The sequence below is a fragment of the Trichomonas vaginalis genome, chromosome V, assembly GCF_026262505.1.
Source record: "Trichomonas vaginalis G3 chromosome V, whole genome shotgun sequence".
Classification (NCBI taxonomy): Eukaryota; Parabasalia; order Trichomonadida; family Trichomonadidae; genus Trichomonas; species Trichomonas vaginalis.
This window is the reverse complement of record NC_067207.1, coordinates 7,357,754-7,385,467: the sequence shown is the minus strand read 5'-3', so window position 1 is coordinate 7,385,467 and position 27,714 is coordinate 7,357,754. Positions and strand designations below refer to the sequence as shown.

The 27,714-nt window shown below is 32.5% G+C and overlaps 14 protein-coding genes and 3 pseudogenes across 17 annotated transcripts, besides 2 other annotated features; 4 read left to right on the top strand and 13 right to left on the bottom strand.

Moving 5' to 3' along the window:
* Positions 1 to 1,988: 1,988 nt before the first annotated feature.
* Positions 1,989 to 7,793: a mobile genetic element.
* TVAGG3_0294630 (DNA/RNA polymerases family) lies at positions 2,059 to 2,346 on the bottom strand (the record flags this gene model as incomplete). The annotated part of the gene is made up of 1 exon (XM_051229230.1): positions 2,059 to 2,346. A coding segment is annotated over one exon (288 nt), but the record flags the coding sequence as incomplete, so codon positions are not given.
* On the bottom strand, positions 2,601 to 3,318 carry TVAGG3_0294620 (uncharacterized protein; the record flags this gene model as incomplete). Its single annotated transcript, XM_051229229.1, has 1 exon — positions 2,601 to 3,318. A coding segment is annotated over one exon (718 nt), but the record flags the coding sequence as incomplete, so codon positions are not given.
* On the bottom strand, positions 3,469 to 4,152 carry TVAGG3_0294610 (uncharacterized protein; the record flags this gene model as incomplete). Its single annotated transcript, XM_051229228.1, has 1 exon — positions 3,469 to 4,152. A coding segment is annotated over one exon (684 nt), but the record flags the coding sequence as incomplete, so codon positions are not given.
* TVAGG3_0294600 (phage tail repeat-like family) lies at positions 4,203 to 4,787 on the bottom strand (the record flags this gene model as incomplete). Its single annotated transcript, XM_051229227.1, has 1 exon — positions 4,203 to 4,787. The coding sequence occupies one exon, from the start codon at positions 4,785 to 4,787 to the stop codon at positions 4,203 to 4,205; it is 585 nt and encodes a 194-aa protein (XP_051098957.1).
* Positions 4,807 to 4,971, bottom strand: TVAGG3_0294590 (uncharacterized protein; the record flags this gene model as incomplete). Its single annotated transcript, XM_051229226.1, has 1 exon — positions 4,807 to 4,971. The coding sequence occupies one exon, from the start codon at positions 4,969 to 4,971 to the stop codon at positions 4,807 to 4,809; it is 165 nt and encodes a 54-aa protein (XP_051098956.1).
* TVAGG3_0294580 lies at positions 5,500 to 6,320 on the top strand (annotated as a pseudogene). The gene has a single exon. A coding segment is annotated over exon 1 (821 nt).
* TVAGG3_0294570 (phage tail repeat-like family) lies at positions 6,360 to 7,229 on the bottom strand (the record flags this gene model as incomplete). The annotated part of the gene is made up of 1 exon (XM_051229225.1): positions 6,360 to 7,229. The coding sequence occupies one exon, from the start codon at positions 7,227 to 7,229 to the stop codon at positions 6,360 to 6,362; it is 870 nt and encodes a 289-aa protein (XP_051098955.1).
* Positions 7,794 to 8,246: 453 nt separating the features above from the next.
* On the top strand, positions 8,247 to 9,095 carry TVAGG3_0294550 (uncharacterized protein; the record flags this gene model as incomplete). Its single annotated transcript, XM_051229224.1, has 1 exon — positions 8,247 to 9,095. The coding sequence occupies one exon, from the start codon at positions 8,247 to 8,249 to the stop codon at positions 9,093 to 9,095; it is 849 nt and encodes a 282-aa protein (XP_051098954.1).
* Positions 9,096 to 9,099: 4 nt separating this feature from the next.
* Positions 9,100 to 9,333, bottom strand: TVAGG3_0294540 (serine threonine-protein phosphatase family; the record flags this gene model as incomplete). Its single annotated transcript, XM_051229223.1, has 1 exon — positions 9,100 to 9,333. The coding sequence occupies one exon, from the start codon at positions 9,331 to 9,333 to the stop codon at positions 9,100 to 9,102; it is 234 nt and encodes a 77-aa protein (XP_051098953.1).
* An 18-nt stretch (positions 9,334 to 9,351) lies between these two features.
* Positions 9,352 to 9,714, bottom strand: TVAGG3_0294530 (uncharacterized protein; the record flags this gene model as incomplete). The annotated part of the gene is made up of 1 exon (XM_051229222.1): positions 9,352 to 9,714. One exon carries the CDS (start codon positions 9,712 to 9,714, stop codon positions 9,352 to 9,354), a length of 363 nt encoding a protein of 120 aa, XP_051098952.1.
* A 1,234-nt stretch (positions 9,715 to 10,948) lies between these two features.
* TVAGG3_0294520 (RNA polymerase II transcription regulator recruiting protein) lies at positions 10,949 to 11,440 on the bottom strand (the record flags this gene model as incomplete). The annotated part of the gene is made up of 1 exon (XM_001295755.1): positions 10,949 to 11,440. The coding sequence occupies one exon, from the start codon at positions 11,438 to 11,440 to the stop codon at positions 10,949 to 10,951; it is 492 nt and encodes a 163-aa protein (XP_001295756.1).
* Positions 11,441 to 13,176: 1,736 nt separating this feature from the next.
* TVAGG3_0294510 (N-acetylmuramoyl-l-alanine amidase family) lies at positions 13,177 to 13,413 on the top strand (the record flags this gene model as incomplete). Its single annotated transcript, XM_051229221.1, has 1 exon — positions 13,177 to 13,413. The coding sequence occupies one exon, from the start codon at positions 13,177 to 13,179 to the stop codon at positions 13,411 to 13,413; it is 237 nt and encodes a 78-aa protein (XP_051098951.1).
* Positions 13,414 to 13,437: 24 nt separating this feature from the next.
* TVAGG3_0294500 (uncharacterized protein) lies at positions 13,438 to 13,653 on the bottom strand (the record flags this gene model as incomplete). The annotated part of the gene is made up of 1 exon (XM_051229220.1): positions 13,438 to 13,653. The coding sequence occupies one exon, from the start codon at positions 13,651 to 13,653 to the stop codon at positions 13,438 to 13,440; it is 216 nt and encodes a 71-aa protein (XP_051098950.1).
* A 69-nt stretch (positions 13,654 to 13,722) lies between these two features.
* TVAGG3_0294490 (uncharacterized protein) lies at positions 13,723 to 15,058 on the top strand (the record flags this gene model as incomplete). The annotated part of the gene is made up of 1 exon (XM_051229219.1): positions 13,723 to 15,058. A coding segment is annotated over one exon (1,336 nt), but the record flags the coding sequence as incomplete, so codon positions are not given.
* A 458-nt stretch (positions 15,059 to 15,516) lies between these two features.
* Positions 15,517 to 23,999: a mobile genetic element.
* Positions 21,803 to 22,396, bottom strand: TVAGG3_0294480 (annotated as a pseudogene). The gene has a single exon. A coding segment is annotated over exon 1 (594 nt).
* A 1,075-nt stretch (positions 24,000 to 25,074) lies between the features above and the next one.
* Positions 25,075 to 25,368, bottom strand: TVAGG3_0294460 (uncharacterized protein; the record flags this gene model as incomplete). The annotated part of the gene is made up of 1 exon (XM_051229218.1): positions 25,075 to 25,368. The coding sequence occupies one exon, from the start codon at positions 25,366 to 25,368 to the stop codon at positions 25,075 to 25,077; it is 294 nt and encodes a 97-aa protein (XP_051098948.1).
* Positions 25,369 to 26,137: 769 nt separating this feature from the next.
* Positions 26,138 to 27,700, bottom strand: TVAGG3_0294450 (annotated as a pseudogene). The gene has a single exon. A coding segment is annotated over exon 1 (1,563 nt).
* Positions 27,701 to 27,714: the final 14 nt, after the last annotated feature.

The following is a 27,714-nucleotide window of genomic DNA, read 5'->3' as shown; positions in this document are numbered from 1 at the left end:
TTCCCCAGCCACCCCAAGACTCAACACCAACGACTTCTCAAGTTGCCAAAGACTCATTGTTGAAAGTAAGTAAGCCTTTGGTAAGTTTTCTATAGCCATAGTACATGCGTTAGTAAATACATTTTTTTTTTCAATTTTTTGAAATGAAGCAAGTTAAGTCGCCCACACACTAATTCAATGACGACATGAAGTTTCAGCAGGAGTTGAAGGCGTTGAGAACACATAGACGGCGAACTTGCAAGGAGCAAACGCACAATTTGCAGACCAAAATTGCCAGTCAAAGAAGAGATAGCTCCATCAAGTACAAGCTACTCTTGACTTATGATACTTACGTTTCTTAGATGTAGAGAGGATAGAACAATTAAATAAAACTTTAAGATTTAGGAAGCTATACTCCGAGTTAGCAGGGATCTGAAGAAGGACGTTTACCAAGAGGCTACTTTTCGTAAGTGAATTACCTTCATGCAGTTGCAAGAAGTGATTTTCTGACATTGTGTCCAATCTTGTCGATAGATCAGCTCAATGTTTGTGAACTGCTCCCAATCAAGCGCAGAAATAAAGTGCAAGTTTTGGCGTTGAACTCTTCGGGATCTCAAAACGTGAGCGTTCTTTGGGGTCTCATGTTCGAAATTTTATCGGAGAGACAACAAACGTTCAGAAGAAAACAAGATCATTATCTTTAAGTCTTCCGATTGTTGACATAACTGTATTTAACAAGGCTTATTTGAAGTATAACCAGCTCATTACTCAAAACCACTTCATTTTTTCGATGTCCGAAACAACCGCACCTGAGCGAACACATATCGATGTTCACTTTCAAGGTTGCCACAAGCGCCCAGTTCAAATTCAAATTTGCCCAATTGAAGCTCATCTGACAAACACATTGTAAGACTCTCCAAGTAGTCTTTGACACGAGATTGAAGGCACTTAAGCCGATGTCCTATGAACCAACCTTCCAGATGAGACAATGCACTGAAGATTTCCGGAAACCTTGCGCAATTCTGAGAGAGAACCGAGACGGCCGACTCATCTCCTTTCTTGAGAAGATGACGCCATCTGGAAGGTAGTCGAAAGGACAGAACATAGCACCAACCGGTACTTGCGTGGTACAAATGATTGAAGGAATTTGTCGAAGGAAGACGAAGGAGAGAACCACGAGGAAGAGGAAACCGAGAAGTTTCCTGAAGCCGGCTACATGCTGGCAACCCTTGTTGCGATGACGGTTACGAATATTTCCCAAGCCTACCATCATACACAATCCGCAACAAGGAGACAGGCATAAGGTTCTTACCCCAGTCCTCACAACTTGGGACACTTGAACCTTAACCTTCCGGAATCGCGCGTTCAATTTCCATGGCAGGCTTGTCCGCATTCAATGGGTTCCAATCCAGGCAGAGAGCGAAGGATCAGACACATATGACGGTGGACAAGCTCACAACCGTAAGGAGAACTCCGAGTGTTCTAAGAGTAAAAAAATTATTTTAGGGGAACCCAAGTAATTTAAGTGTTTATTGGATAGTTGGACTTAATGTAATTTGGAAAAATAGCTCCCGACTTTTGATTGGGGCTCTTCGTATCCGTTGCGTAGGGTCGTCAGAGGGTTTGGTGAATTGCCAATTAGGACGATTTGTCCTCCCGGCATTGAGGATGTTGCTGTAGAGTCTCATGACTTGCTTGCACAGACACTTTCCTTGGAACGTTGGCTTTCGGTGTCGAATGCCGATGTCATTGAATCGAATGACCTTTTTGTCGTCTTGGTTGCATGTTGTGTCTCGTGCTGAAATAGTGACCGAAATTCAGACAACAGTTTATTGAAGTTTGAGACCAGATGGTGTATATCGGACCGCGATTCAAGACTCGAGGCGTTGTAGCGCGCCATGAAATTAAACGGAAATTAGTAGGAAGGATATAATGGATGGTTGCCACCACCTCCATCCCCCTTTCTGTTCCTCAAGTAAATAAGCTTTCTCGTTTCCAAGAATTCCCACTTTTATTTAAATTCGAATTTTTTATTTCATGCAATGTTTAACTATTTCACATTCATCTTCTTTAAACACCCCAGTACTTACGCTTGGAGAGGACATGAACTTCGGTGAAAATTTTGTCCAATTTGAATTGACCCATCTTTTCACCGACCATTCCCATTTCAATGAGTTTGTTGTATCCTTCTTCGTTCGTCATGAGTGCGTCAATGTTCTCATAGTAAACCTTGACTTTGGATTTGACTTCGGAGAAGAATTTGTTGTACTCGTCAAGGACTGCTTTTGCGAACTGAGGGTAAGACCAATGTTCGACAATAGGTTTTAATGTGGTTACTAAGCCACTTTGACCTTGAGTGAATTCGTACTTCAAAACAAAAGGAGAAAACCTTTCAACAAAGTTGTCGACCTTCTCATAATGTTTACTCTTCATCTCTTGAGGTTTCTTAATGGAATATCCCCATGTCGAATTCATAAGCAATTTGAGTGTCATTGCAAGTTTGGGGTTTGAAGCTTTCCTAATATCATACAGTTGTTGTATGACTTTTCCAACTGTATAGTTCCTTCCCGGGAACTCACCATCTTCGTTTGGAATTCCAGTCGGAATATATTGGACAAACCTCATGTATGCAGCGTTAAGGTCGACATAGTATATCTTTTCATCTGAGTCGAACTTGTCGCAACCAATTGGTCCAGTTTGTGGAAATTCAAGTGAGTCTCTTATCTTCTGAGAAACTTCTCCTGTTATCTCATAAACATCGTCGAAGCAACCTGTTTCATATAAAACCTTCTGACCTAACTCAGATGCTCTCCAATACAATTTGACGTCAATTGGATGTCTCAATGGAAGTTTGTTTATAGCATCTTGAAGTTCTTGCAACCTCATTGGAAGTTCTTCTGGTTCAGGTTGGTATCCGAACATACCAACCCCTTGTGGAACTGTGTACTTCTTTTGTACTAGAACTTTGTCTGGAACAACTTTTGGTCTTGCTAACAATGAAAAGTTTGTTTCGTCTTTTGGTACAAAAGTTTCTGTCAGCTTGTCATCTGGAATTGGTTCCAACAAACCTTTCTCGAAAAGAATGTTTACAGCTCTGACAATGTTGCACTTACTTTTACCAAAGAATGGGTTTGTAAGACTTTCGTTCAACATGAAGTGGTTGTGGACAATTACAATCTTCAACCATGGTAAGTCTTTGTCAACAACATAGTCGTCATGTGAAGAACCTTTAGCTGTAGGTATGTTGACTCGGATATTGACATTTGCCAACGGTGCAATTTTTGCCAATTGACCTCTGAGAATGTACCTTGTCTTCACACATGACTCAAGATACTTCATCTTCTCATCTGTAACAAGACCAGAGTTCCTGAGACATGTAAGAATGCAAGGTTCATTGACAATTGTTTCAATTGAATTGTAAATTCCATACCTTGTCAAGTCAATGTCAGACTTATTTATGAACGGGAAGTATCCAGCATGTTGTCTGACTGCTTGAGGGTTAGGTTGGTACCATTCGAACTTGACACTTGCAATTCCTTCAATTGCATTCAAAATGTCTGAGTCGGAGTCAACCATTTGTTCTCTCTTTGTAGTCTTGAAAGCGTCAAGAAGTTTTGCGGCTGTTTGTTCATTGCCATGTGCATAGTAAATGTGACCATCCAAATCTGTTATGGTCAATCTGAGATTGTGTCCTTTCTTATTTCCGTCTTGAATTGCAGCAAGTACTCCCATGAAGCCTTCTTTGTTCTTTCCTTCGTCAAAGTTTACTGTAAAGGTTCGACCAGATGTAATTTGACTTCTAACTTCACGATACTTTTCATATGCATATCTTGTTCTTTCCATGGGAGCATGTGCGTCTTCACCTTTTCCTTTTTTCCTTCTCAAAGGATGCAATTGTTCGTCATGTTTCCAGTAGAATCTGGCAAAGCCGTCGTGTCCTTCAACTTGAGGTTCACTAACATCGAAAGGCATGTCCATAAGACGTTCTTCTTCTAACCTCTCTAGTCTGTTTGGATAATTGGCACGTGCTGTTTCCAAATCCATTTCGTAGCGAAGACCAGACAATTTGTCATAGACTTTTATGGGTCTTCCCTTCCTATATTTAAAATTCTTCGAAACTCTCCAACCATATCTTTGTAACTCTGCTTTTATTCTAGCAGACTTTCTATCCATTCTATATGGGGGCATTTTTATAAAAAAAAATAAAAAAATATTTTTTTTCTTTACTTTACATAACCGCCTGCTGCCATAAGTCTTTGACGCCAACCCATACCAGCTAATGAAGGTTGACTTGGTTTAGTTTGGAAACTAAACTTTGGTTTTGGTTTATCTTCAGTTTTTGGTTTTTCTTCTTCTATCGGTTTTTCGTCACTTTTCGGTTCCTCTGACTTTACTTCACTTGCAGGAACAGTTGTGTCGTCAACATCTTCATAAATATCATATGCCATTTGTTTTTGTTTTCCTTTCAACTTTTTGTGTTTGTTGTAAAGTTTAGAATATTTCGACTCTAAGTCAATGAGATGTTCTATAATGAACTGTTGGTCAGTGAAGTAAACTTTTCCATCTGTTGTCTCGAAAGCTCCTTCAGACTTCAATATTTTATTTGTGAGAGTCTGTTTCTTTTTTGAGATACTAGCCGTTCCATTTCTATGAAAAGTGACTTTATAGTTAGGGTTTGTATTTCCAGACCTGGCACTTTCTATTATTGAATTTTTCTCTTCATCTGTAAGTTCTTTGACAGGTTTTGACAATGGTTCTGAACTTTTTGTTTGTGGTGTCAAATCTACCGTTTCAACTTCTTCGGTCATTTCATCTCAGTAAAAAATTTTAGTTTGGTTTGTTTTCAACTGGTTGTTGTTGTGGAGGTGGGATGGTTCCTTTAATAATATCATTCAGTTTCACATGCTGAGCCTGACTATATGGTATCGGTTTAAATGCTGGAAGCCGACAAATCCATCTTGAACTCATTTGTCTCAATGCTGCATTGTTCATTTCATCTCAATAAAAAACTTTACATTCCCCACGTTTGAGGCGGTTGAGGTTGGTTATTGTTTACCCACTGTTGTGCATGGTTATATCCTCTGTTAAAGAATCTTTCACCTTGGTCCATATAGTGTCCTGCTTGGTTATAGTAGTCATTTGCTTTGTTATAATAGTTTCCTGCTTGTCTTCCTACATTGTCCATCCATCCTTGAACTTTTCCTCTTGTTTCAGGATTTGGAATAAGATTTGTTGCATCTCGTGCTACATCCCAACCTTTCTGTACAGTTTGTATAATAGGTTGTGCTTTCTCTTTAGTATACCTAATGTACTCAAAATCTTCCTTCCAATCCAAATGCACCTCTGGCTATTGTTCCCACTGCGGGTAAAAATCTAGATGCACTCCTGCTAATGCGCCAAATAAACCCATTTCTTATAGGGTAAAAAATGACGAATCCGAACAAGGACCCCTATGTTTCTAAAGCGACAAAGAAAGCACTCATGATAAAAATCTTTAGTTCAACACCAAATGCTTGGTTTATGGATATCTTGGAAAACATTCCGAGGTATAGAAGATGGACCACCATACTGGTTAATATTTGTTGGTCAAAACACAAGATACTGTGAAGCCATACCATTATGGTCCAAAAATATTTTAGATGTGAAAACTGCTTTGACAATATTCGTTGACAAATACCATCCAACAAAACTGACATCTGACTGTGAAAGTTCTTTCAAATCAGATGATGTAAAAAACTATCTGCGTTCAAAAAATGTAAACCAATATTTCATTGTCGACCAAAACCATTCTGCTCTTGGTGTCATTGACGGATGTATAAAAATGTTAAGAGACTTAAACCAACCACAAGGTGGTGAAGCAAATGAAATGTCATATGACGACAAGTATAGACACTTCTCCATGGCAAAGATGAGACAAGTTTTAAATATTTACAATAACCGTAAACAAAAAGGTTTGGGAAACCACTCCCCCGAAGAAATGAAAAACAACCCTGACTTAGAGAAAGACTATATATTTAATAATTTAGTCAAAAGAGACAAACAAGAAAGAATGCCGGGCTTCAAACTTCAGAAAGGTGACAAAGTAAAAATAGAAATACCTAAACGCGACCCATATGAAAATACTATTGACTATGACAACAATGGGAACCGACAGGTACTCACATTCGTGTTCGTAAAAATAGAAGAAAGTATACAAGAGAATATTATGAAGTTTTAGGCAAACATGGCAAAATGTACACACTGCAAGCAGAAGATAAAACTACTATTGTCAGACCTCGTTTCAAACTTGTCAAAGTTCAAGGTGGTATACTTTCAAAGACAGTTCCTAACAAATATAAGACAACTCCTGACGAATATGCTAAAGAAGTTGAAAATGACGACTAAGCAATTCTATACCATGCGTAAACTGTCATGTAAGGTGGCATGTATTCTTTACTTTGTCCCGTTGTTTGCGTATATCCTGAAACGAAATGTGTATGGTTTCCTTCTCCCTGCGTGTCATCCCAGTAACAATTTATAGCAAACTTAACGTCGTCTTTAACATCATATCCTTTACCTTTTGTCATTCCTGACCAATCCCAATATCTATGCTTATGCCAACCTGCTTGAGATGTACTTAAATCTATGTAATGACTGTGTGCAGGTAAATTTTCACCTGAAATCGTTTTACTTCCACCTGTTTCCTTTGAAGAGTTTGCACAATACAAAAACCTGTCGACTATTTGTTCCCATGCACCAACACCAAACATTACTTGAGGACCTCTTGCATCCATAGATGTATAAATAGAACCTACTGGGTTCATTAAATCAAACATATGAGATATTATAGGATTGTCTCTTTTGAACTTAAAATATAGTGCAACTATTTCAGGTTTCTTCTGGTTTGTGTCAGAATATTTTTTATAATATAATCTTATGTTTTCAGGGTAGGTACAGTCTTGACTATAATATTTATTTCTGTCATCTGTATAATAATATACTATTCTCGTTTTTTCTATTGCATTATATCTTTTATATCTATAATAATCTAAATATAATGTTAGCTTTTGTTCATCTACATGTGGTGTTCTGTCGTCATCTCCATAGTCATAATAATGTGGTGCCGGAGCTGGGTCAGGTAATATCATATCCACCATTTCATAAACTCTTAAATATTTCTTTTGTTCGTCTCCATATAAGTTTAAGTAGCAGTTGTTGTCTAATGGAACTTTAACTTGTGTACCATCATTCTTTTTATAGCTTACATACATTTCATTGTTATTTTTCGGAATGAGTTTATACCGTGTACCATTTTCTAAGGACTGTACCAACTGCCATCTAAAATATTTATTTTCTTCATTGACAGAAAAGTCACCAACAATAGTTTCAATATTTTTTGTTCCTATCAAACTTTGGTATATTTCATTGACATATGTTTTATCTGCTTTATTTTCAAGGCTAACGTTTAAGTCTGTTATTTCAGAAGATGTATGTGTATGTCCAACGGCACTTTTCCTGTTTAAGGTTTCTTGTAAGTTTGTAATATCAGATATAGAATGTGTATGTCCAACGGCACTTTTCCTGTTTAAGGTTTCTTGTAAGTTTGTAATATCAGATATAGAATGTGTATGTCCAACGTCACTTTTCCTGTTTAAGGTTTCTTGTAAGTTTGTAATATCAGATATAGAATGTGTATGTCCAACGGCACTTTTCCTGTTTAAGGTTTCTTGTAAGTTTGTAATATCAGATATAGAATGTGTATGAGTCTTATCTGCTTTTGTCTCTAATGTTTCCTTAAGACTTGGTATTTGGTTAATATAATGTATATGAGTCTTTTTAGAATATTCGTTTTCAGCTCTTGTCACTTCACTTGACATTTTATTGTCAACATATGTTTTGTCTGCTAGTTCAGGATGAGTATGTTCTTTTGTTGCATAAGCATTGTTAGCTCTTTCTTCTTCTTTTGCTATTGCATCGTCTACATATTCTTTGTCAGCTTTGTTGTCAACATCTGCTTTCAAAAGAAGTTCATTTATAGGTTTCTCGTTTAAAGTTCCTTTTGTTGGATTTATACAGACAGTATTGTTCTTCTTGTCTTGAAATAGAAACTCATCTGTCATTGGGTTTATTGTCAGTTTTAAGTCACCCCCTTTCAATGACTCAGATATCTTAGAATAGTTTGAAAAGTTTGTTGTGTTCTTATTTAGAGCTTGCATAATGAGTTGTCGGTTGTGTTGTATTTCTCTCATAGACGCTGTTTCATTTGACATTTTTATTATAGATAAAATATGCTTCCAATAGAAAAAGAAAATTCTAGAGTTGCTACAACTAAACCATTAGATGAACTTTTTACTAATGTCGGTCAAAAGTTTGAGACAGATACCGTAAAGCATGAAGGCTATCGTTTTGACTACCCATTAAGATGGTTAAGAGACCCATCTGTCACAAAAGCTATTGGCTTTCGAAGAATGAAGTTTGTGTCTGTAGAAGATAAAAGTTTTCCATTTATTGTAAGGTTTCATATAGATTATACATCTGAAGGGCAACGAAAAATGTGGGAAGAAATTGAGCTAATACAAGTTGACCTCTCATCTTCTCTACAGACTGCATTAAAAAATATAGAAGATAAAATAAATTCATGTTATGCAAAATATGCTGATGAATATGCGAATACCGATAGCACACTTTATGTGAGAATTGTATATGACAAACAAAATTCACAAGTGTCATTTCAAATCTACGAAGACAATCCAAATAAATACGAACAAATATATACAGAATTCACTGCAATGTCATGGTATTATTTGAAAAGAATGTTAAATCAGAAAGTTGAACCTCCTTTAGCAAATATCTACAGTCGATATGCAAGAGATGAACCATATTTATTTAAAGATGTTTTCGACCCAGATGCTATTATTGTTCATGCTTCATTTTCTGGCGCCCAAAACTCTTTCTTATGCTTGGCAAATGACTTTTACGAAAAACCTACAAAGTTATACGAACCACCAAGTGGAAGTATTTCAGACTTTCAAGTATGGTTTACTACAGATGGAAGAAAAAGAATAATTCCATTATACCATGCGTTTTACTTAGAACTTAGTTTCATATACAACTACTATCGAACGGTAAAAATATAACTTTTTAATATACCGGTTGTGGTTGCCAACTTGACTGTGGTGCAGGTTCAGGCTGTTGTATTACAGGAGCTTGTTCTTCTGGTTCAGGGTCTTTAGGTATAATACCAACAAACTGACCTACTCTTTTACCAATATTTTTGACACCGTTCCATACTCCTCTTCCGACAGATTTTATTCCATTCCATATACCTCTTCCAACATTTCGAAAGAAGTTTCCTATCTTACTGAAGAAACCCATTTTACTATATGTAAAAATCTAATGTCCGCCTAGTCTCTTACGTTTCCTGTTGAGTTCCATAGCATTCTTTAACTGGAGCTCATACATTCTGTTTCTCCTCTGGTAGAAAACATATTCTGGGTCAACTCCTGTGTTCGCGTCATCTGCATAAAGTTGTTTATATCCCACTTCAGGGTTTGTATAAAACTCTTTCCATCTCATATTTGCATACCATGGTGGCAAACCTAACGCAGCGTCATTTGACATGGCAGTTTGCATTTGTACATCTGTTGGCACTTGACCATAGTTTGCCATTGCAGTTTGTATTCTAACTTCATTTGGAATATTCTCTGGGTTTGGTTGTCCAGGTTGCTGTGCATTCGCTAAGTTCTGTGCGTCCATTTAATATTAGATAAAAATATCTCTTACGAGTACATATGCTGAACATTTGCAGGCATTGGTTCATCTTCATATTCTCTGTACTTTTCTGCCACGTCAAATAAATAAATGACACAATGGAAAAAACCTAAAACAAGTAGTCCTATTTCAAACCACATTTACTTACTAATAAAATTTCTTTATTGTGACACTTTCTCCAGTTTATAGGACCTCTCTCATATTCTATCTTGTCATATATAAACTCATAGTCATGTATGTCCTCTAACCATCTCATAACGGTTTCCAAACCACTTTTATCGGATGTAAAGTAAAAGCATGGATGGTTATGTATAACGTCTAAAGTTTCTAAAGAGTCTCTCAAAGTCCAGTCTACTTGGTATTGAAAATCCCATGTGTTATAGAACGGCGGGTCCACTATAAAGAAAACATTTTCCTTGTCTTTATATTTTTCATACAACTCTGTCCAATGACATCTCACAAACTCTATACCCTCAATATATTTTTCTATGTCCTCTTTGAAAACATTTGTATAGTTAAGATATAAAACTTTTGACATAAGTGTTTCAATGTCATGAACTCTTATAGAACCACTATATAATAGTCTAGCAGATATACTATCCCAGTCTATATATTCTGCTTTTTTCAAAACCTCTCTCACAATATTTTTCTTATCTAATGGTATACGTTCCATCTTACCTATAGGTATCTTTTCTTTTAACTCTTTCAATATATTGTTTGTGTCTGGAATATGTTTGAGACGGTCCATATAGTTGTCGAAGTCATTGCATATAATCTTTGAGTCTGGGAATATTGTATGACATAAATGGGATATATAGAAACTTCCACCGAACAAATCTACAAATGTTAGACCATTCGGTAGTTTCTTAAGTTCTCTCAATATAATATCTTTACATCTACTCTTATTTCCAAAGAACGGTAACGGTGGTTTTGTAAAATTCATTTATATATAATAATAAAAATGTTTTTACCCGAAAAGTGACAGAAAAGTGACAAAACATGAAAACATATATAATTTGTGAAAAGCGACATAAAAAGTGACATTTTAAAAAGTGACACTATTAATATGATGTAAATAACAACGGTTTTGGTTTTGTCACCGGCTGGTCGGCTGGGGTTCGGTCCTCCTCTTGGGTCTTGGGCAAAATTTCTTATGGGCTAGAGGGCGCAACGCGCCTGGAAGCCCCACTTACCTGACCTAAAGACCGCCTTAACAAATTTAAGCATTTTGGAAAAAGATGCTATCCTGAGGAATATCTATTAAAGGAACCCGAAAATCAACATAATAAGGGAATTTTGACATCAACTCCATTTCATTTTTTGTGTCGTTATCAGAATCAGTACTGGAATCGCTTTTTGAGTTGAACTTAGATTTTCGAAGTAGGTAGAATAAACGATTACGGACAGCAGATGCTGTTCTCCCATAGAGGAGATCAGCAATTTTTTGCCAAGAGTTTCCTAATTGAGAGTACTGAGAGATAATTAATTCATCTTCGCTTGGTGACCATTCACTATGCTTTAATTTTGGGTCGAGATAATTATTGTATCTTTCACGGCATTGTCGAGCGGTTTTTCCTTTCATGTCAATAGCAATTGTTTTCCAATTAAGGCAATTGCTGGAACTCTTAACCAGCTTAAACAATTTTTGGTCTTCTTCTTCGGTGAATAAAGTTCTCTTTGCTTTTGGCTTGCTCATAAAGTCTGTATGCATATTTCAAAAATGGTCTTTTTAATTCAGAGAAGTAAACAAATATTTGAGAGCTGAAAAAGTTGATCTATATGGGCGCAAAATATTTTAGTAAGTATAAGTTGAAATAGCAATATCTTCTATCTTTTCGGTTTTATTTGAATATGCCATAAATTTCAATTCCTATCGAAGAGAAAAGACTTACATTCAATAATAAATAGAATTATCAAGTAAAATTCAGATAGAGGGAAAATTCCTCTCAATTTAATTAGAATTTAGTATAAAAATGGGATTATTTCATATATGTTATAAATCACATGGAAAGTTCATATATCATTAAATTATGATTAACATTTTTTTGATTGGACTCTTAATTCATTCACAAAGAAAAGTATTCAATAATTTTGTTTGATAAATCTGAAAATTTGACTGGCCAAAATGCTAAGAGGACTGTTGTTTTATTTATTATCAATCATGAAGGATTTTCATACTATATTATATTAAAAAATCGGTTTAGTTGAAAATTCGTAAATATTTTTGAATACATAATTTCATATTCAAAATTTTTAAAGCTTAATTTCTTTGAGTTCCTCATATACCATATACAATGCATGCTTTTCTAATTTTACTCGAATCTTTCAAAAACAACACGAGATTTTACTTCTATATTCAAAAATAGTAATTTGATTTCTCTTTTTATTTTATATCTCCTATCATGTTATTAGATGTTTCGCATTCCTCTTTTCAAAATTTTTTACAAATATCCATCAGTAGTATATGTGGAAGGGTTGTGTGACTTTTTTTGTAAACGTAAGAATTCATACAATATCGAGCGATTTTGTATCATTTTTTTTAACATATGAAGTAAAAAATGTATGATTCTTACGGTTTTTATTCTTACGTTTTTGAATAAATCAAGATTTAAAAAATTTTCAAAATTGTAAGACATTTACACTCAGCCCAAACATAAACACATTTTAAAAAATTAACATTAATTTTAAAATAATTTTTTTATCTTTTATAAAAGAAGCTATATATAGATGATGTCAGATATTCCGCGATTAATTAAACATTGTTTAAATCCTGAATGGAATCAATGGAGTCATAATCAAAGACCTCATAAACGAGTAAAAGAAATTAGAAATAATTATTTTCATGAATAAAAGATTCACTACCATAATGAAATAAAAAAATAAACTTTAAAAATTTTTAAAAAATAAACTTCTTACGAAAAATTAAACGCAAGACTATCAAAAGATAGAGTTGAAAGAGTAATGGTAATGATGAAGAAGAATTTGATGAGTTCAACATAGAACTTTAAGAAACTAATGATTATTTGAATTTATGAAATCAATTATTTGATTCATTCTTTCTTCAATCTCTTCTATTCTTTTTGTTAAATCATCTATTTTCATTAATGAGGTGATTCTTGATTGAGGAATAGATTTCAAACTAACCACTCCTTTTATTTTTGAAATTTTGAATCCATCAACTTTAAACATTTTATTCAATTTACACGTTGTCAATTCTTCAAATATTTTTTTATTGTTAGCATAATAGTCATTAAATTCTTCAACAGATGAAAAAATTTTTATTTCAATAATTGGTTTAACAACATTTATTTTTTGTTGAACATTTTCACTTTCATTTATTTCTTCCTCCTCTGTTTCATTTATTTTTAAAATCGGTTTCATTTATCATTAAATAAAAATTAGAATATAAGTGATGAAATATATTTTTTAATTAATATTAAATCAGAAATGGCGGCAGGATTCTTTAAAAAATTATGGGATGGAATTAAGAAAGCTGCGGGTTGGGTTCATAAAAAGATTATTAAACCCATTGCAAACTTTTTGGCACCAGTAGCGAAAACGGCAGGAACTATCATAGGTGGAGTATTAGGTACTAAAGCAGGTAATCCGGCGATGGGAGCACAAGCAGGTAACGCAGTTGGTGGAATAGCTGAAGGAATACTTAATAAAATAGGAGGTAGATAGTGGAAAAATAAATAAATATTATTTTTATCTTAGTATCGGTTGAAGTCTTTGATAAACTTTTTCTCCTTTATTTAATATTTCTCTTATTGGGGCAGCTTTTGGTGTTATTGATTCAGCAACGTCACTAATTGCTTCTTTATTCTTAAATATCCAATTTGCTCCCTTCTTCAATGTTTCCCAAACTTTACTCGCTCCTCTTTTTACTCTATCCCACAGTTTCTTAAATATACCTGCAGCCATAGTTGATTATTTCATCAAAATTAAAAATTCATTTTCATCTTTTAATTTTGATTTTTTATTTATTAATAAATGACGACTAACTATTTAGTGCCAAACACCAAACCGATTAATGGAAATGTGTTTCATTCATTCGAAAAGATAAATGAAATATTCGCAAAGAATGACAGTAGAAGATATTATAGAGAACTTGAAAGTTCATGCTATGACTCTGATGCTCCATATTTTGATGATAAACAAACTCATTTAAGAATTACAAATCCGGCTCATGATGTGAACCAATTAGGTGACACATATATTAAACGCAAAGTTAAAGCAACTCTAGTTTCAAATAAAGCTTTCACATGTGATGCCGCTTTTAAATGCATGCGTTTATTCGTTGGTTACAAATCATCAAATCAAAGCTTTAAACAATTAGAAGTAGAAACCGAAAGAGGTGATGCCGGTTATCTTCAGATGGATTGCGCCCGTGAATCTTTCGCATTTGCAACATATAAACCAAAATCAGAAAGGAAAGTTAAAAAGTTTGTTCATTCGTTATATAATAATGTTCAAAAATATGATAACTCAGTATGTGGTAAATATATTGACCTATCAGAAGTTTTCAAGAAAGCAAATGAAGAAGTTGATGTCACTTTTGATATGATTATTCCGGTAAATGATTTGTTAGCATTTCAGGCGTTCGATGATTATCCTAAATCATTTGGTGATATCATTCTTAAATATTATGTTTTCAGGGATACTTTAGTATTTTGTCAGGTTGACCCGTTAAGAGTTGCTGATTTACAAAATTACGTTTATGAAAAGATAACTGATGAAAATTATGAAAAGATTATGAATCATGTTTATAAATATGATCGCAAATTCCAACAAATCGGACTTCCTGCCAAATTAATTACAAGCTTAGCCGCTACATCTGCTAACGCAACAGTTGATGACGTTATTATTTCATGCACAAAGATGGAAGTTTTAGAGGATAAATGCATTACACCAGGATACGGTTTAATTGAAGAATCAGTTAAAGCAATACCACGTTTATTCAGTAAGGAAGATCCATTCATGATTCCAGCTCAACATATTGACGTTCGTTCACTAAATGGAGGTTGCATCACTCCTGAAGGTATTAGCTCAGATTTCTCATACGCTCTTCATAATGTTACAGATGTTGTGTTAACATTTCCGAAGAATGCAATGCAAAGAACGGTTTTAGAAAATCCAATGCTTCGAGGTCTTCAGGTCACTATAGATTCCAGAAACTTCCCCGATCAAGCGATGACCACAGTGGGCGACATATTCTTTACACGTATGCTTCAAGCTTCTGATTTAGATGGAGTGAATGAATGCACAGAAGAATATGAGGACTCATTAACTAGACCACTGAATGATGATGATGATGGCACGCCATTAGCTAGAAAATGGAAAGACCAAACTTCATTCTTATGCACTATTCCAGTTCAACGTGATGGAGCGGGTATATTCTTTGATGGATTAGAAACTTTCAATTCACAAGTTACAGTACAAGTGAAAGCTTATCCAATCATTCAGGGTGAAAATGACACTTACTGTTCAAAGGTGACAAATCCTCCTCAGGTTTGGTTTACTAGGACTACGTATTGGACATGGACACCGGACGAAGGTTTGAAATATCATCCAACAGGTACACCACCGCAGTATAGAAGTTCATATGATGAAATATTGATGAATAGAAATGTTTAAAATTATAAATTTATTTTTGATTAAATGGATTTAAATTCATCCACCCCTTATGAAGAATTAGCAGGAGTATATAATACATACGTAGATGATATGATTAATGAAGCATTGAGTGATAATAGAAATGCTCTATCTAAGGAAAAATTAATGAAAATTCCATATTCTGAATGTTACTTAAATTCAATCACTGCAGCAATTGGTAAACAAAATAAAGGTAAAACATTAACGATATTAAAACAAATTATCATTATTGCTAACACTTCCCCCTATTCACATGTGTTAATTTATATCAACCGTTCAGGTTCACCTTCAGATGATACATTTGAATCTTTAAAGCATTTAATCAAAATTCCAATTATTTATTTATCACAAGAAGAAGCAGAAGATTATTTAAAAAACTTTTTAATGTATAAAGAATTATATAATACAATCAAGAAGCAAGGATTAGAGGATAAAATTATTGATAAACAACGGGATGAATTATTTGAAACACTTTCTATTTCAAATTTTGATAGAGAATTTTTGCATTCACTCATTTTTCTAGATGATGCAGTGAAATCAAAACTAATAACAAATGAGAAATCATATTTTAATCAGTTATTAACTCAATGTCGACACATTCAGTGTTCATTCTTCATGGCTGTTCAATATTTCAAAGCATTAAGCACAAACATTAAATCAAATCTATCAACACTTTTCATTTTCAGTGGGTTTAGTCGTCAACAGTTGAACGTTATGCTTTATCAAGTGAATTTACCAATGAGCATTAATGAACTTTACACACAATATCAGCAATTAGGTGAACATGGAAAAATAATAGTTGATTTAAATAAAGGAAGTGTTAAATTTGATTAACTTTTTATAATTAATTTTTGTTTTTTATTTATAATTAAACATGACAGAAATGGCAAATCTTCTACAGGTTCCATTAAAACAAGGGACAAACAAAAAGGGTGCATATAATAGAACTATGAAAGTTCCTGATGGAATGAAAGAATTAGTTCATATTGTTGCTGGTCTTCAAAAAGATGTTAAACAAATGAGAAACGTTTTAACATTACCAGAAGCTCAAGCATATGCCAAACGTCAAGGTCCAAATTGGGAAGCACACGAAGCAGACATTACAGGTCCAAATGGAAAACCTGATGGTATAAATGAAGTTTTCGTTACTGATGGTCAAGGAAATATTAAAGTCATAAATGGTTATAAATTAACTATATCTGATTATCCTAAACGTAAAGCATATAATGAACGTTATCCTATGCAATTTGATGAAAATGGAAAAGCTGTTAAACAATACATTAGAGAAGGTGAAAATGGTCCAATTAATTCATACCGTCATAATCCATATTCTTATTTCAATGAAGAATTAAATGCTATTGAAGAGGGACCGGATGGATTACCACGATATTCTAACCAGTTTGATGGTCAATATGCAAATATTAGACCTGAAATTTCAGCTAAGAAATTCTTTAAAGTTGCTTTATTCGATCCAGTTTTCGCAAATGTTAAAGATGAACTTAAACAGCAATTCCAACCAATTATAGTAGCAAGAATTGCATCAGGTGCTTTATCTCAAGCATTCAAAGATTTAATTAAGAAACCATTATATCAGCAACGAGGTTTAACTTATGATTTAGTTAAGGAATCAGATAAAAGAAAATTTGAGAAATCAGATGATTATAAGAATGCAATTAATGAATATATTAGGTCTATTAATTACGATGAAACAGCTAAAAATCAACTTCATGAACAAATACAGGGAATAATAGATTCAAAACTTCCAGCAAAATAAAAGTTTAAATATATTTTTTTATTCGATTATAAATGAGAAGACGTTTCACTAGTCAAAAGAACACTAACGCAAAAGCAGAGATTACGGTTGGTTATAACGTAAATGATGATAAATCACGAATTATTCAAAATGTTAAAGTTAATGTTAGCCCGAATTAACAAGGTCAGCAACTCAACCAAATTTATTAACTCGTGACTTACCGAAGAATGAGGAGGAGCAAAATAAAGAAGATGGAGACCCAATCATTTTATCTGAACCCGGTAAAGAACCTGTTGAAATTCCCACTTATCCAACATACCCCCCACCTCTTTCATCAAACATCGAGAACCCATATAAAATAGACATTAATTCTGAATTAATGAAAATTTACCGTGATATAATAACTAATAATTATGATCAATAATAAATTTAATTGATCAATCCGGTTTAATTATTTTACCTTATGAATCATTAATTCACATTATCGCCATTCTTTGTGATGTTCAAGATTCAGACGTTAAGATTCAATTTTTCATAGATGATGAGGTTTCATGCTGCGGAACAGTTGCAAAAATAAATCCTATAAAGGATATTAGCACAATTAAGATATCAAAGAACGGAACAACAACTGAACTTCATTTAACATATAATGATATTTATAATAAAATAGTTGATGAATATAAAATATCACTTGAAAAATTCTTTGTTAAGGCTATTTAATATTCAAGCATTAACATTATCGAATAATAATCCTTTGAATCATAATCAATAATAATTGACCTTTCACCAGTTTCTATCGTTTGTTTTATTTCTTTTTGTTCCCCACTATCCGGATCGGTCATTGTAATTGTTTTTGTTATAGTATCAGCTTTATCTTTAACTTCAATCTTTTTTCCATCGGGATATTTAAACCAAAATTCCAAAATTTCGATATTGTCAATCTGTTCATATTTTAATCTATCAATTACATTTTTAATACCATCTGAAAATCTTATGAAATGGTCATTATATGGGTTTGATTGAACTAAATTTGAATGAAGTGAAATATAACCTGTTGATGAATATGACACTGACTCATATTTTCTGAAAACACTAAAATTTATAACATGAATGAATTTCTTATTCGTTGAATTTATGAATTCTTGAGGTAATCTTATTCTAGTTTTATTTATCACTGGAAAATAACGCTTTACCATACTTTTAATCGTAATAAAAAATGTCAATTATCAATATTATTTCGAATAATAACTGTGAATTAAATTTAACAGTTAGCGGAATTTATAATGTTACTCTCGTTTCTGTGAGTGGTAAATTTAATCCCATTCTTTTAGACCCTTCAGATTATATATCATTTATTAAAGATGACCATGATGAAAAAACGTATGATATGTATATAAATAATGTGATAGCGAAATGGGATATTAACATGATTTTAAGTTATTTAAATGAATCATTTATCGTATGGTATGAAGAAAATTTTAAATCAAAACCTGATAAACTTTTTGAACTTGATGAAATAAATAACCTTATTAAATTCCCGCTGAAAATTAAATTTTGTACTCCTCATCTTCGTTCATTGTTGGGGATATTAAATTTTGAAAAAGATGTTGGGGATGTTGTATTCTGACACTGGTTCCAATTTCATTTTAATCAAATGTGATAAAGTTAATACCCCAATGAGATTTTCACATCAAACATTAGACCCTAACTCTTACCCATCAATACAAAACATTTTATCCATCAACTTAAACACATTTTCTTTATCATATCCGTTTCAATTATCGGGGAATTCATTTATTCTTCATTCAAAAGATTTATCAAATATAAATTTAGAATAACTGACCTATTTGATTGTGATTTAGAATTCATGAATGAAATATTATGGCAATTTCAAATAGAAAAAATAGCTGATGAGATAACAGATTAAATATTTATTTTTAAATCATAATAAATGATTAAACAACAGCAACTTAAGGCACAAAACACCCAGGTCCTTCAGACCATTACATACGCCATATATGCATATAATTCAAAGACGGCAGAACAAACACAAAGGTTGAAATATGGAGATTTGGAGATAGTATTGAAAAATGATCATTTCGAATTCGTTTGCAAAGGTGGTGCAGTGATATCAAATATAAAAGAAATTTTATTTATGAATTCAAAAATTAAAGGAATAACGGATGATATAACATCAATTCCACCAGAAGAACAGAGATATTACGCATTAAATGCATTTCCTAAAGTTTTGAAGATTGGAAGATTTAATTTAAATGAGGAATTCATAGAAGGTTTCCTAAACGACATAATGAAGAAGGTGGATAAGGAATACGTGGATAGTGAGTTAAATAAGAAGGCAAATTTGGTTTATGTTGATGAAAAAGATAATGAAATTAAAGAAAAGGTTGAATGGTATCATGAATGGACATTTGAGACTTTTAAAGTTAAAGCTGATACAGAATGGGTTTCAGGATGTTTAGACCTTAAAGCAGATAAAACTTATGTTGATGAAAAATTATGCAAAGAAGTCGGAAGTAAATGATGTGATTACAAGCATGAAAAATGAAATTCTTCAAACATTATATCCTGTTGGTTCTATTTATACGTCAATGAATTCAACAAATCCAGCAACAGTTTTAGGTTTTGGTACGTGGAAGCAGATTGTAGATAAATTCTTATACTGTGCTAGATATTCAAAGCAAACAGGGGGTTCGAAGAAAATTAAAGAAGCAAACCTTCCACCGCACACTCATACAGGAACGACAAACACAGCAGGAAATCATTCACATTCAATAACAAAAGAGGTTATATAAATCTTGCAGCGGGTTCGGATAGATGGGGAATGAATAGATATGATATCACAACTGACCCAGTAGATTCAAGCACAGGTATTTTCTGTGGAACCGCAGGAAATCATTCACACACTTTCACAACAAATCCAACAGGCTCGGGTAAAGATTACATGCCACCATTTGTGACTGTATTCGCATGGTACCGCGTTCATTGAATGTGCTTGAGCCCAGACTTTTGGGTCAAGGCTTACCGAATGAACTAAATATATTTTATGTCTGTAATTAATTAGGTAATGAAGTAATGGATGAACTGCAGAAATAATGTTTACGTTAAGTGACTCAAAGAGTCCGGAGACAAAGTCTCATGTTTTTAGGTTATTCAATAATTAATTATTTTTGAAGAACTGAAGGTGCTACCATGTTACCATGTGCTACCAGGTTAATTAACTTCTCTGAAAAAATGAGACAACATGACATTTTGACAACACAGCAGGATTAATGCAAAAATAAATTCCAATCATACTTTATAAAGCTTCATTTACAGGTATTTCATCGTCAGTAAATGAATCCTCATTATCGTTTGGTTCAACCTGTTTATATAATCCTTTCATTTCTTCTTTCAAAACATAACACCATGTTTGTTTATCGTCTATTCTTCTATGTTGTTGACATATCTGTCTTTATATTCCGGATAAAAAAAATATTTTATAAAAAACTAACTTTATTTTCTGACTTTCACAAAAGACCAAAAATAAACGCTTTACATGTATTTTTCAGCAACTTCGTCAAATAATTTTATAGCTTTATCTATCTCATCTACTTCAAACGTTTCTTTACCTTTCATGGGAGCACCATACCTTTTCTCAAACTTTTCAAGTAGTTCTGTTTCTGCAGCTCTCATATCATTAACGAACACAACCTTGACTCTATTGACTGTACTGTCATATCTTTGAGTTATATTATATGTTCTTCCTATCTTATATCTCTTTGTATTGAAGTCCTTCGGTTTCTGAACGATGTAAAGTAAGCCTTCACTGCAACGTTCCGTATCGAATGAACCATAAGTTATGAAGTTATATCCAACAACTGGGTCTAACCATAACAAAACTATTGGTATAAGACTTTTGTCAATGAGATATGCTGTAGTTCCATAGAACCTTACCGATATCATAAGCTCAGGATTTCTTGTCAAAATTTTCTGAGTTGAAGCATTTCTAACCCAGTCGTTTGTTTTCTTTCCAGATGGAGATATAATGTCTGACAAAGAATATTTGTTGTATTTCTTTGAGTATCTTACGTTTAAATCACCTATTCTAACCACTTTGGTGTCATTGTCTATTTTTCTAACTGTTTCAAACTCAATGTTTGTCATTTCTGTTCTTACATACAAAATAAAAATAAAACTAACTTTATTTTTCTAACTAATGAAATTCATTATTTTTGTTGCTGAATTCAATAAAAATATATTTTAGGTGAAGAGGTGAGATTTCACCTGTTTTCTCACCTAATTTCTCACCCCAGTTATTTTATAAGCGTTTTACATGAATTGTACGATGTATATTTGAAATTCTAAACAATTTCGTAGCTTCTATTTCTTCTGTCAGTATGTCAAAAGTTTTAACAATGCCGAAAGTTTCTTTATACTTCTTCTTGACATCAGATAGAAGGAAATCGTCAGCTGTTGGATAGTTTTTGTTCAGAAATGCTAACATGTCCATTTTATCTTCTGCTGGTTTCTCTACTTCTTTCTTTAAGTCAGCATAGTCGTTTCTCATACGTTCTATCTCTTTGACGGAGTAGTTATATTTCCTCATTGCTGCTTTACATTTTGAACATTGCGGATTCATTTTTGCGTTATACATTGAAATTTGACCTGCTAGAACAACTAAGGCGTCAATGGTTTTTTTAACTCAAAAGTTGTTGGTTTTATTTGTCCATTCCATATTTTACATCTTTTATCTTTATCTCTTATCTGCCATACACATTCAGCAACTAATGAAACAATGTTGTCGTATGTCTTAAACTCCCCAGATTTATATATGTCAGAGATGTTCTTATATACCATGTCGCAATCTTTGTTCATAACTTTATGGTTGCAATGAAAACCAAGAAACTCATAGTTTACTTTACGTATGAACTTCTTTATTTCTACTGAGTCAGTTGCTTTGACTTCAATTTCGTCGAATTCAGGAATAGTTAGTTTTTGCTGCTGAATTTCAGGTAGTTTAGGCAAATGGTCAATAATGTCCTGCATGTCATAAAGATACTGTTCATTTGTTTCATCTTTCGCACTACAGTCTAAATTACTTGTTAAAAGTTCTTGCTTAATTCTTTGTATTTCTGTCTCAAAAGTATATGAAGAAGGAATAAAGCTTTTCATCTCTACCAACATTGACGTAGGATTCATAACTAAAGAGTTTGGTGCTGTAGTTGTTTGAATTGTTGTTGTGCCGATTGTTGAAATCATATCTTTTATACAAAATAAAAAATAAATAAAAATAAAACTAACTTTATTTTTTCTATCTTAAGGAAATTCATGAAAATTCACGAGAAAGCAAAAGCAATCTGAGCCGCTAAGCGGTGAGAAAACAGGTGAAAAAGGAGGTGAAAAAGGAGGTGAAAAATTAGGTGAGAAATTAGGTGAGAAAACAGGTGAAATCTCACCTCTTCACCTAAAATATATTTTTGTCTGATTTACACTCATTACGATGAAGTCATGACAAAACATTTACGCTCATGTTTGACATAGAGTTTACGATGAAGTATTGACAAAGGATATACGATGAAACCATTAACGTAAACATGAGACTTTGTCTCCGGACTCTTTGAGTCACTTAACGATAAAATCATGACAAAGCATATACGTTCATTACGAAGAAATCATGACAAATCATTTCCGGGACTGTTGTCAAAATGTCATGTTGTCACACTTTTTAAAAGAAGTTAAATAACCTGGTGACATGGTGACATAGTGACACCTTCAGTTATTCGAGACGTTGTCGAAGAGGAATAAAAATTAAATTTGGATAGAGTTTAAAAATTCATCTTTATTAAATTCATCTCTTCCAATCAATTTATTTATTCTATTAAATTCTTTTATTTTTGCTTCACCCAGTTTAAGGATTGAACGGTAAGTTTCTAATTTTTCGATTATTTCTTTCCTCTCTTCATCGTTTTCAGTTCCATTAGTTTTATGGGCATCAGCCCCACCGCATTGCGGCTTCTTTTTGTAATAGCATATTTTTGATTTAATTCTGTTTAGTTTCTTTTTATATTCATCGTCTGGACTCTTGGATGCTTTGTTGTCACTCATTTCTTACGAAATAAAAAAAATTAAATATTATTTAAATATAATGGAGTAATAAAATAAATCGGAATTTCTATTAATTTATTGTCAACTTCAACTAATGCATTGGCGTTAATATATCCAACAAATTCAGCTATTGTGTCAAATCTTCGTCTTCTTTTTGTCATTGATTTATCAGTTTTTCCATAATCGAGATGAATCAAAACTTTATCCCCTTGTTTAAAATTCATGAGCCCCGAATTAATTTGTTCACGTTTAACATCATTCAACCTTTCCATTTGCTTTCTAATATATTCCCATTCTTTTGAAATATCATTTTTCATTTCCACCGGTTTCATGTTTATAGTTCTATGCCATGTATTATTGTAATAATATACTAACTGCTGTATGATGGAGTCATGATTTCCATCCCAGTATATTTGAACGTTAACCCCTAACGCATCTCTAAGAGTTCTCATTACCGCATCAACTATTTTATTATGAAACGTATATGGAGAAGATGAGAAGTAAAAATTAATTTGTGGGAAATAATGAGTCATAGTTGCCTGAAATCCTTTATCGCCATCACCCTGATATTATCTACTCTTTCATGATCTAGTAAGTATTGAATAGCTCTTCTTGTTTCCTGTTCTGTTTTCCCTTTCACCGGAATGCAATATAAATATCTAGTGTTAATGTTAATGGCAAATAAATAAGTAACGTTTCCTTTTGAATATTCCAGATGATCGATTTCGTATGAATATGGATATGGTGCAAATGAAGGGCGACTAAATTTTTCCTTTAACGGTTGAATTTTTGGGTCAGTTGGTTTATTTAATATCTTGAAACCCTTTTTAAAATCTTTTTGTTTCTTTAATGTTTGAAATGAATATAATAAAGTGAATGATGAAGGATTAACTGAAGGAGGAGGCGGTACTGCCGTTGGAGGTTTTGGTGTTGCAAGTGGTTTAATTTTATCTGCTTTGATTTTGGAATTCAATCCTCCCTTCATTAATTCTGGATGTATTCTATTCATTTGTTTTAAATATGCTGTATATAAAGGTTTGATATACTTTCCCGCTTCGAGTTTATGTTGAAGGATGAATTCCAAAAGTTGATCTTCATTTAAAAGTCGGGCTGAATATGGTTTAACTAATGAATCATAAATTAAAGCTTGTGCTTCATTTATGGTCTGAAGGACCTGGGCGTTTTGTTCCTTTAGCTGTTGAACATTTGCTACTTTAGACCTCGGCTTTGGTTTTTGTGGCTCAGGATTATATAAATTATATAATTCATCAATATCTTCTTCTGTTAATACTTTATTTTTTGAAATCTTTCAAAATGTTTAAGTTGTGATTTAGTTTTTCCCTTTGTATATTCATTATTTTTAATTTTGTCTTTAATTTCAGAAATTATTTTATTATGATATTTCAAAATTTCATTTTTATAATATGGATAATAATATTCCATATCATCGCCCGTTATATTATTATTATATTTTTGGAGATATGATTTTAATTCATAATAACTAAGAAATTTTTGATTAAGTACTAAATCATCAATTAAAATTTTTAAATCTACGTTATCCATTTATATAAAAATAAAATAAATGTTTTAAGGGTGCCCACCTCTTTGAATCATAGTATCAAAACCATTATTTACATATTGAATCGCATCATTAACGGTTCCTTCTTCTAAAACGGTATCAAATGGTGGCGGTTGTTGCTGTGATGGGATTTAAAAAATTCGTTGTGGTTGATTATTTGGAATCTGAAAGTTAAAACCATTTGGTATAAATCGATTTGGTTCCTTTTGTCTCTTCTGTGGCATTTCATTAAAAAATAAAATTTTAAATTGTATTAAATAAATGGCATACAACATCCATTTTCACAACATACAGCCTTAGTGTGTGCTCCTGTTAATGCAGTCTTACCAATTGTTAAGCGAGTCATTGACCCATTTTTAAGTTGTAAATTAATATTTTGACCATCAAATATCACTTTATCATTTATTATATCCAAATATTTTTTAGGTGTTAATTGCTTATTTTGTCTTAAACTAACACCCTTCATTTTTTGTGCAATCTTTTTAAAATCACTTCCATCAATTGAACCGTTGAATGATGTATAACACTTAGGACATAAAGCAACCATGTTATCACCTTGTTTCTCAATTGCTAAACCCAATAATTTTTTCTCATGTGCTTTTTCTTCAGCTTTATTCTTTAATTTAGGTTTAAATTTCTCATCAAAACAGAAGAAATCAAATGGTGCGAATTTGAAAATGTTTTTATCATAAAATTGTTTATCGGTAACAATTGCTTGAAATGCTTGAGTGTTAGGAAGATTTGGGTCGCCAGCGATTGCCCAATAAGATGAATCAGTATCACCTTCAATGAAATGAAAACAATTAACATTCATGCATTTATACATAAAATCATAAATGAAAACTAAATACCAGTATTTAGCATTATCTAAAGTAAAAAATGCCTCTTGTAAACATGTATCACATCTATAAAATCTATCTTTAAGCATCACTTGATATGTATCTTCACCTATTTCTCTTATGTTTTTTAAACTTATTTGACATACATGCAACGCGTGCCTTCTGTGCATTCATTATTTTAGTCTTTGCGTAATTTTGTGTATTCATTGCATCGTAACCATATGATCCATTAAGTGAAATTTTGCAAAATAAACTTTTTCCTTTATTTCCTTCTAATTCAGCCTTTTGTCTTTCGTTCATAAATTTGTTCGCAAATTCATTAAAACAAGTATTTTTCGTAAATGTTAAAATTGATTGAATATCATCAATGATAAAATTAAACCTGTCGATTAGATACCATAGATAATAAGAAGAAAATGGTTGATATTGGTTGTATGTTGATGCTAACTGAGTTAATTTCCTCTGTTTCTGGTCAACTGGTAGATTGTTTGATTTCATGTAATTATACATAAAACTGCCAATTGTTTTTTCATCTGTGATAATATCTAAGTTTCTTATTATCGGTAAAAAGTTTATGTAATCATTAATGTATTTTTCATCAATGTGACCCTTTACTTCAGCCACAAATAAAGTATTTTTCTTCTTAATTATTCCCAGTGCTTTTGCTTTCTTTGTTGCTGTATCACAAATGATAACACCATTCAATCTTCCCGGTATATACATTTTATGGTCAGTATATTGAATGAAATCATGAGGATTAGATGAAAATGATGAAGGATATAATGAATTAAAATCAACACCAACGAAATGAGTCATGATGTTGGTGGTGTCCTCATTTGATACAGTTTTAGTTTCTGGATTATATGCAAGTTTATTAATGTGCGTGATTCCTTTAAGATTTACTCTATGTTGAACATTTGATAAACCACCAGTAATTCCATTACGGAGAATGTGATAAGCTTCAACTGAATCTAAAGTCATTGGTAAATTATTTTTTTAATGCGTAATTTCTTAAATTGATTCTTAAACGTTGAACATCTTCATCTTTATTTGATTTTACGACATTCCAATAACAACACATTAACTGACAATTTTCTTTGGTATGTGGTTTTTCATTATCGATTCTATCCAATGTTGGTTTATTTGCATATGTAAACGCTTTACCACACATTTTGCATTTAGATGAAAGGATTAAATCGTGATAGTATTGAAAATCATCCATTGAAACATTATTTTTAGTATCCCTTTCTGCTTTTTCATCTTGTTTCTTATATGATTCAATTTTATATTTCCAATACTTTTCGTTAATTCAAAACTTGATTCTATCTCTTCCTCAGGATATTTTTCATTAGGATTAAAGTCTTTATATGCTAAAGCGTAACGAATCATTGAAGCATTCGATGATAAAGAAAGATTATGAAGCATATCAATTTTATAAACAAATGTTTCTTCAATAATTTTATCGATTGGGTCAATCATAATTTCAACATCTTTATTGCAATAATGAATAAAATATTCTAATCTATTCTTAAAATTTTTAGCATCATTGAGATATATTTGATAATCACTATCTGATATAGTTTCTTGAGTTAATGCTGAATAAAATGAATCTTTCGTGAATGGTTCCACTTTATATAATTCTTCTTCGGAATTCTCCCATGTGATAAATTGATAAGGGAAAAAGGATTTAACACGTGATTTATTGTTTCCGAAATCTTGAGTGAATTGGTCTAATGTCCCACCCGCTATATAATTTCTGATGTCAATAAATCTCAATTCATATGGAACGTTTGTTTTCTTTACAATGATTTGCTTAAATTGTGAAGATGAACCCAGCATTGATTTTATTTTCCATTTTGCAGTGTTTAAATCACGAAGAATTAAATTTAAATCAAACTTTCCCGAATTAAAACCTATGATATTCACTTTATTGAATTCCTCATCTAGAAGTTCTTTAAATGCTTCCTTCTGTTTTTCATTTAATGTATGAGACAAAGTCCCCGCCGTTTGCGGCTTCATTAATTCATTGTATTGACTCATATTTGATTCAACAA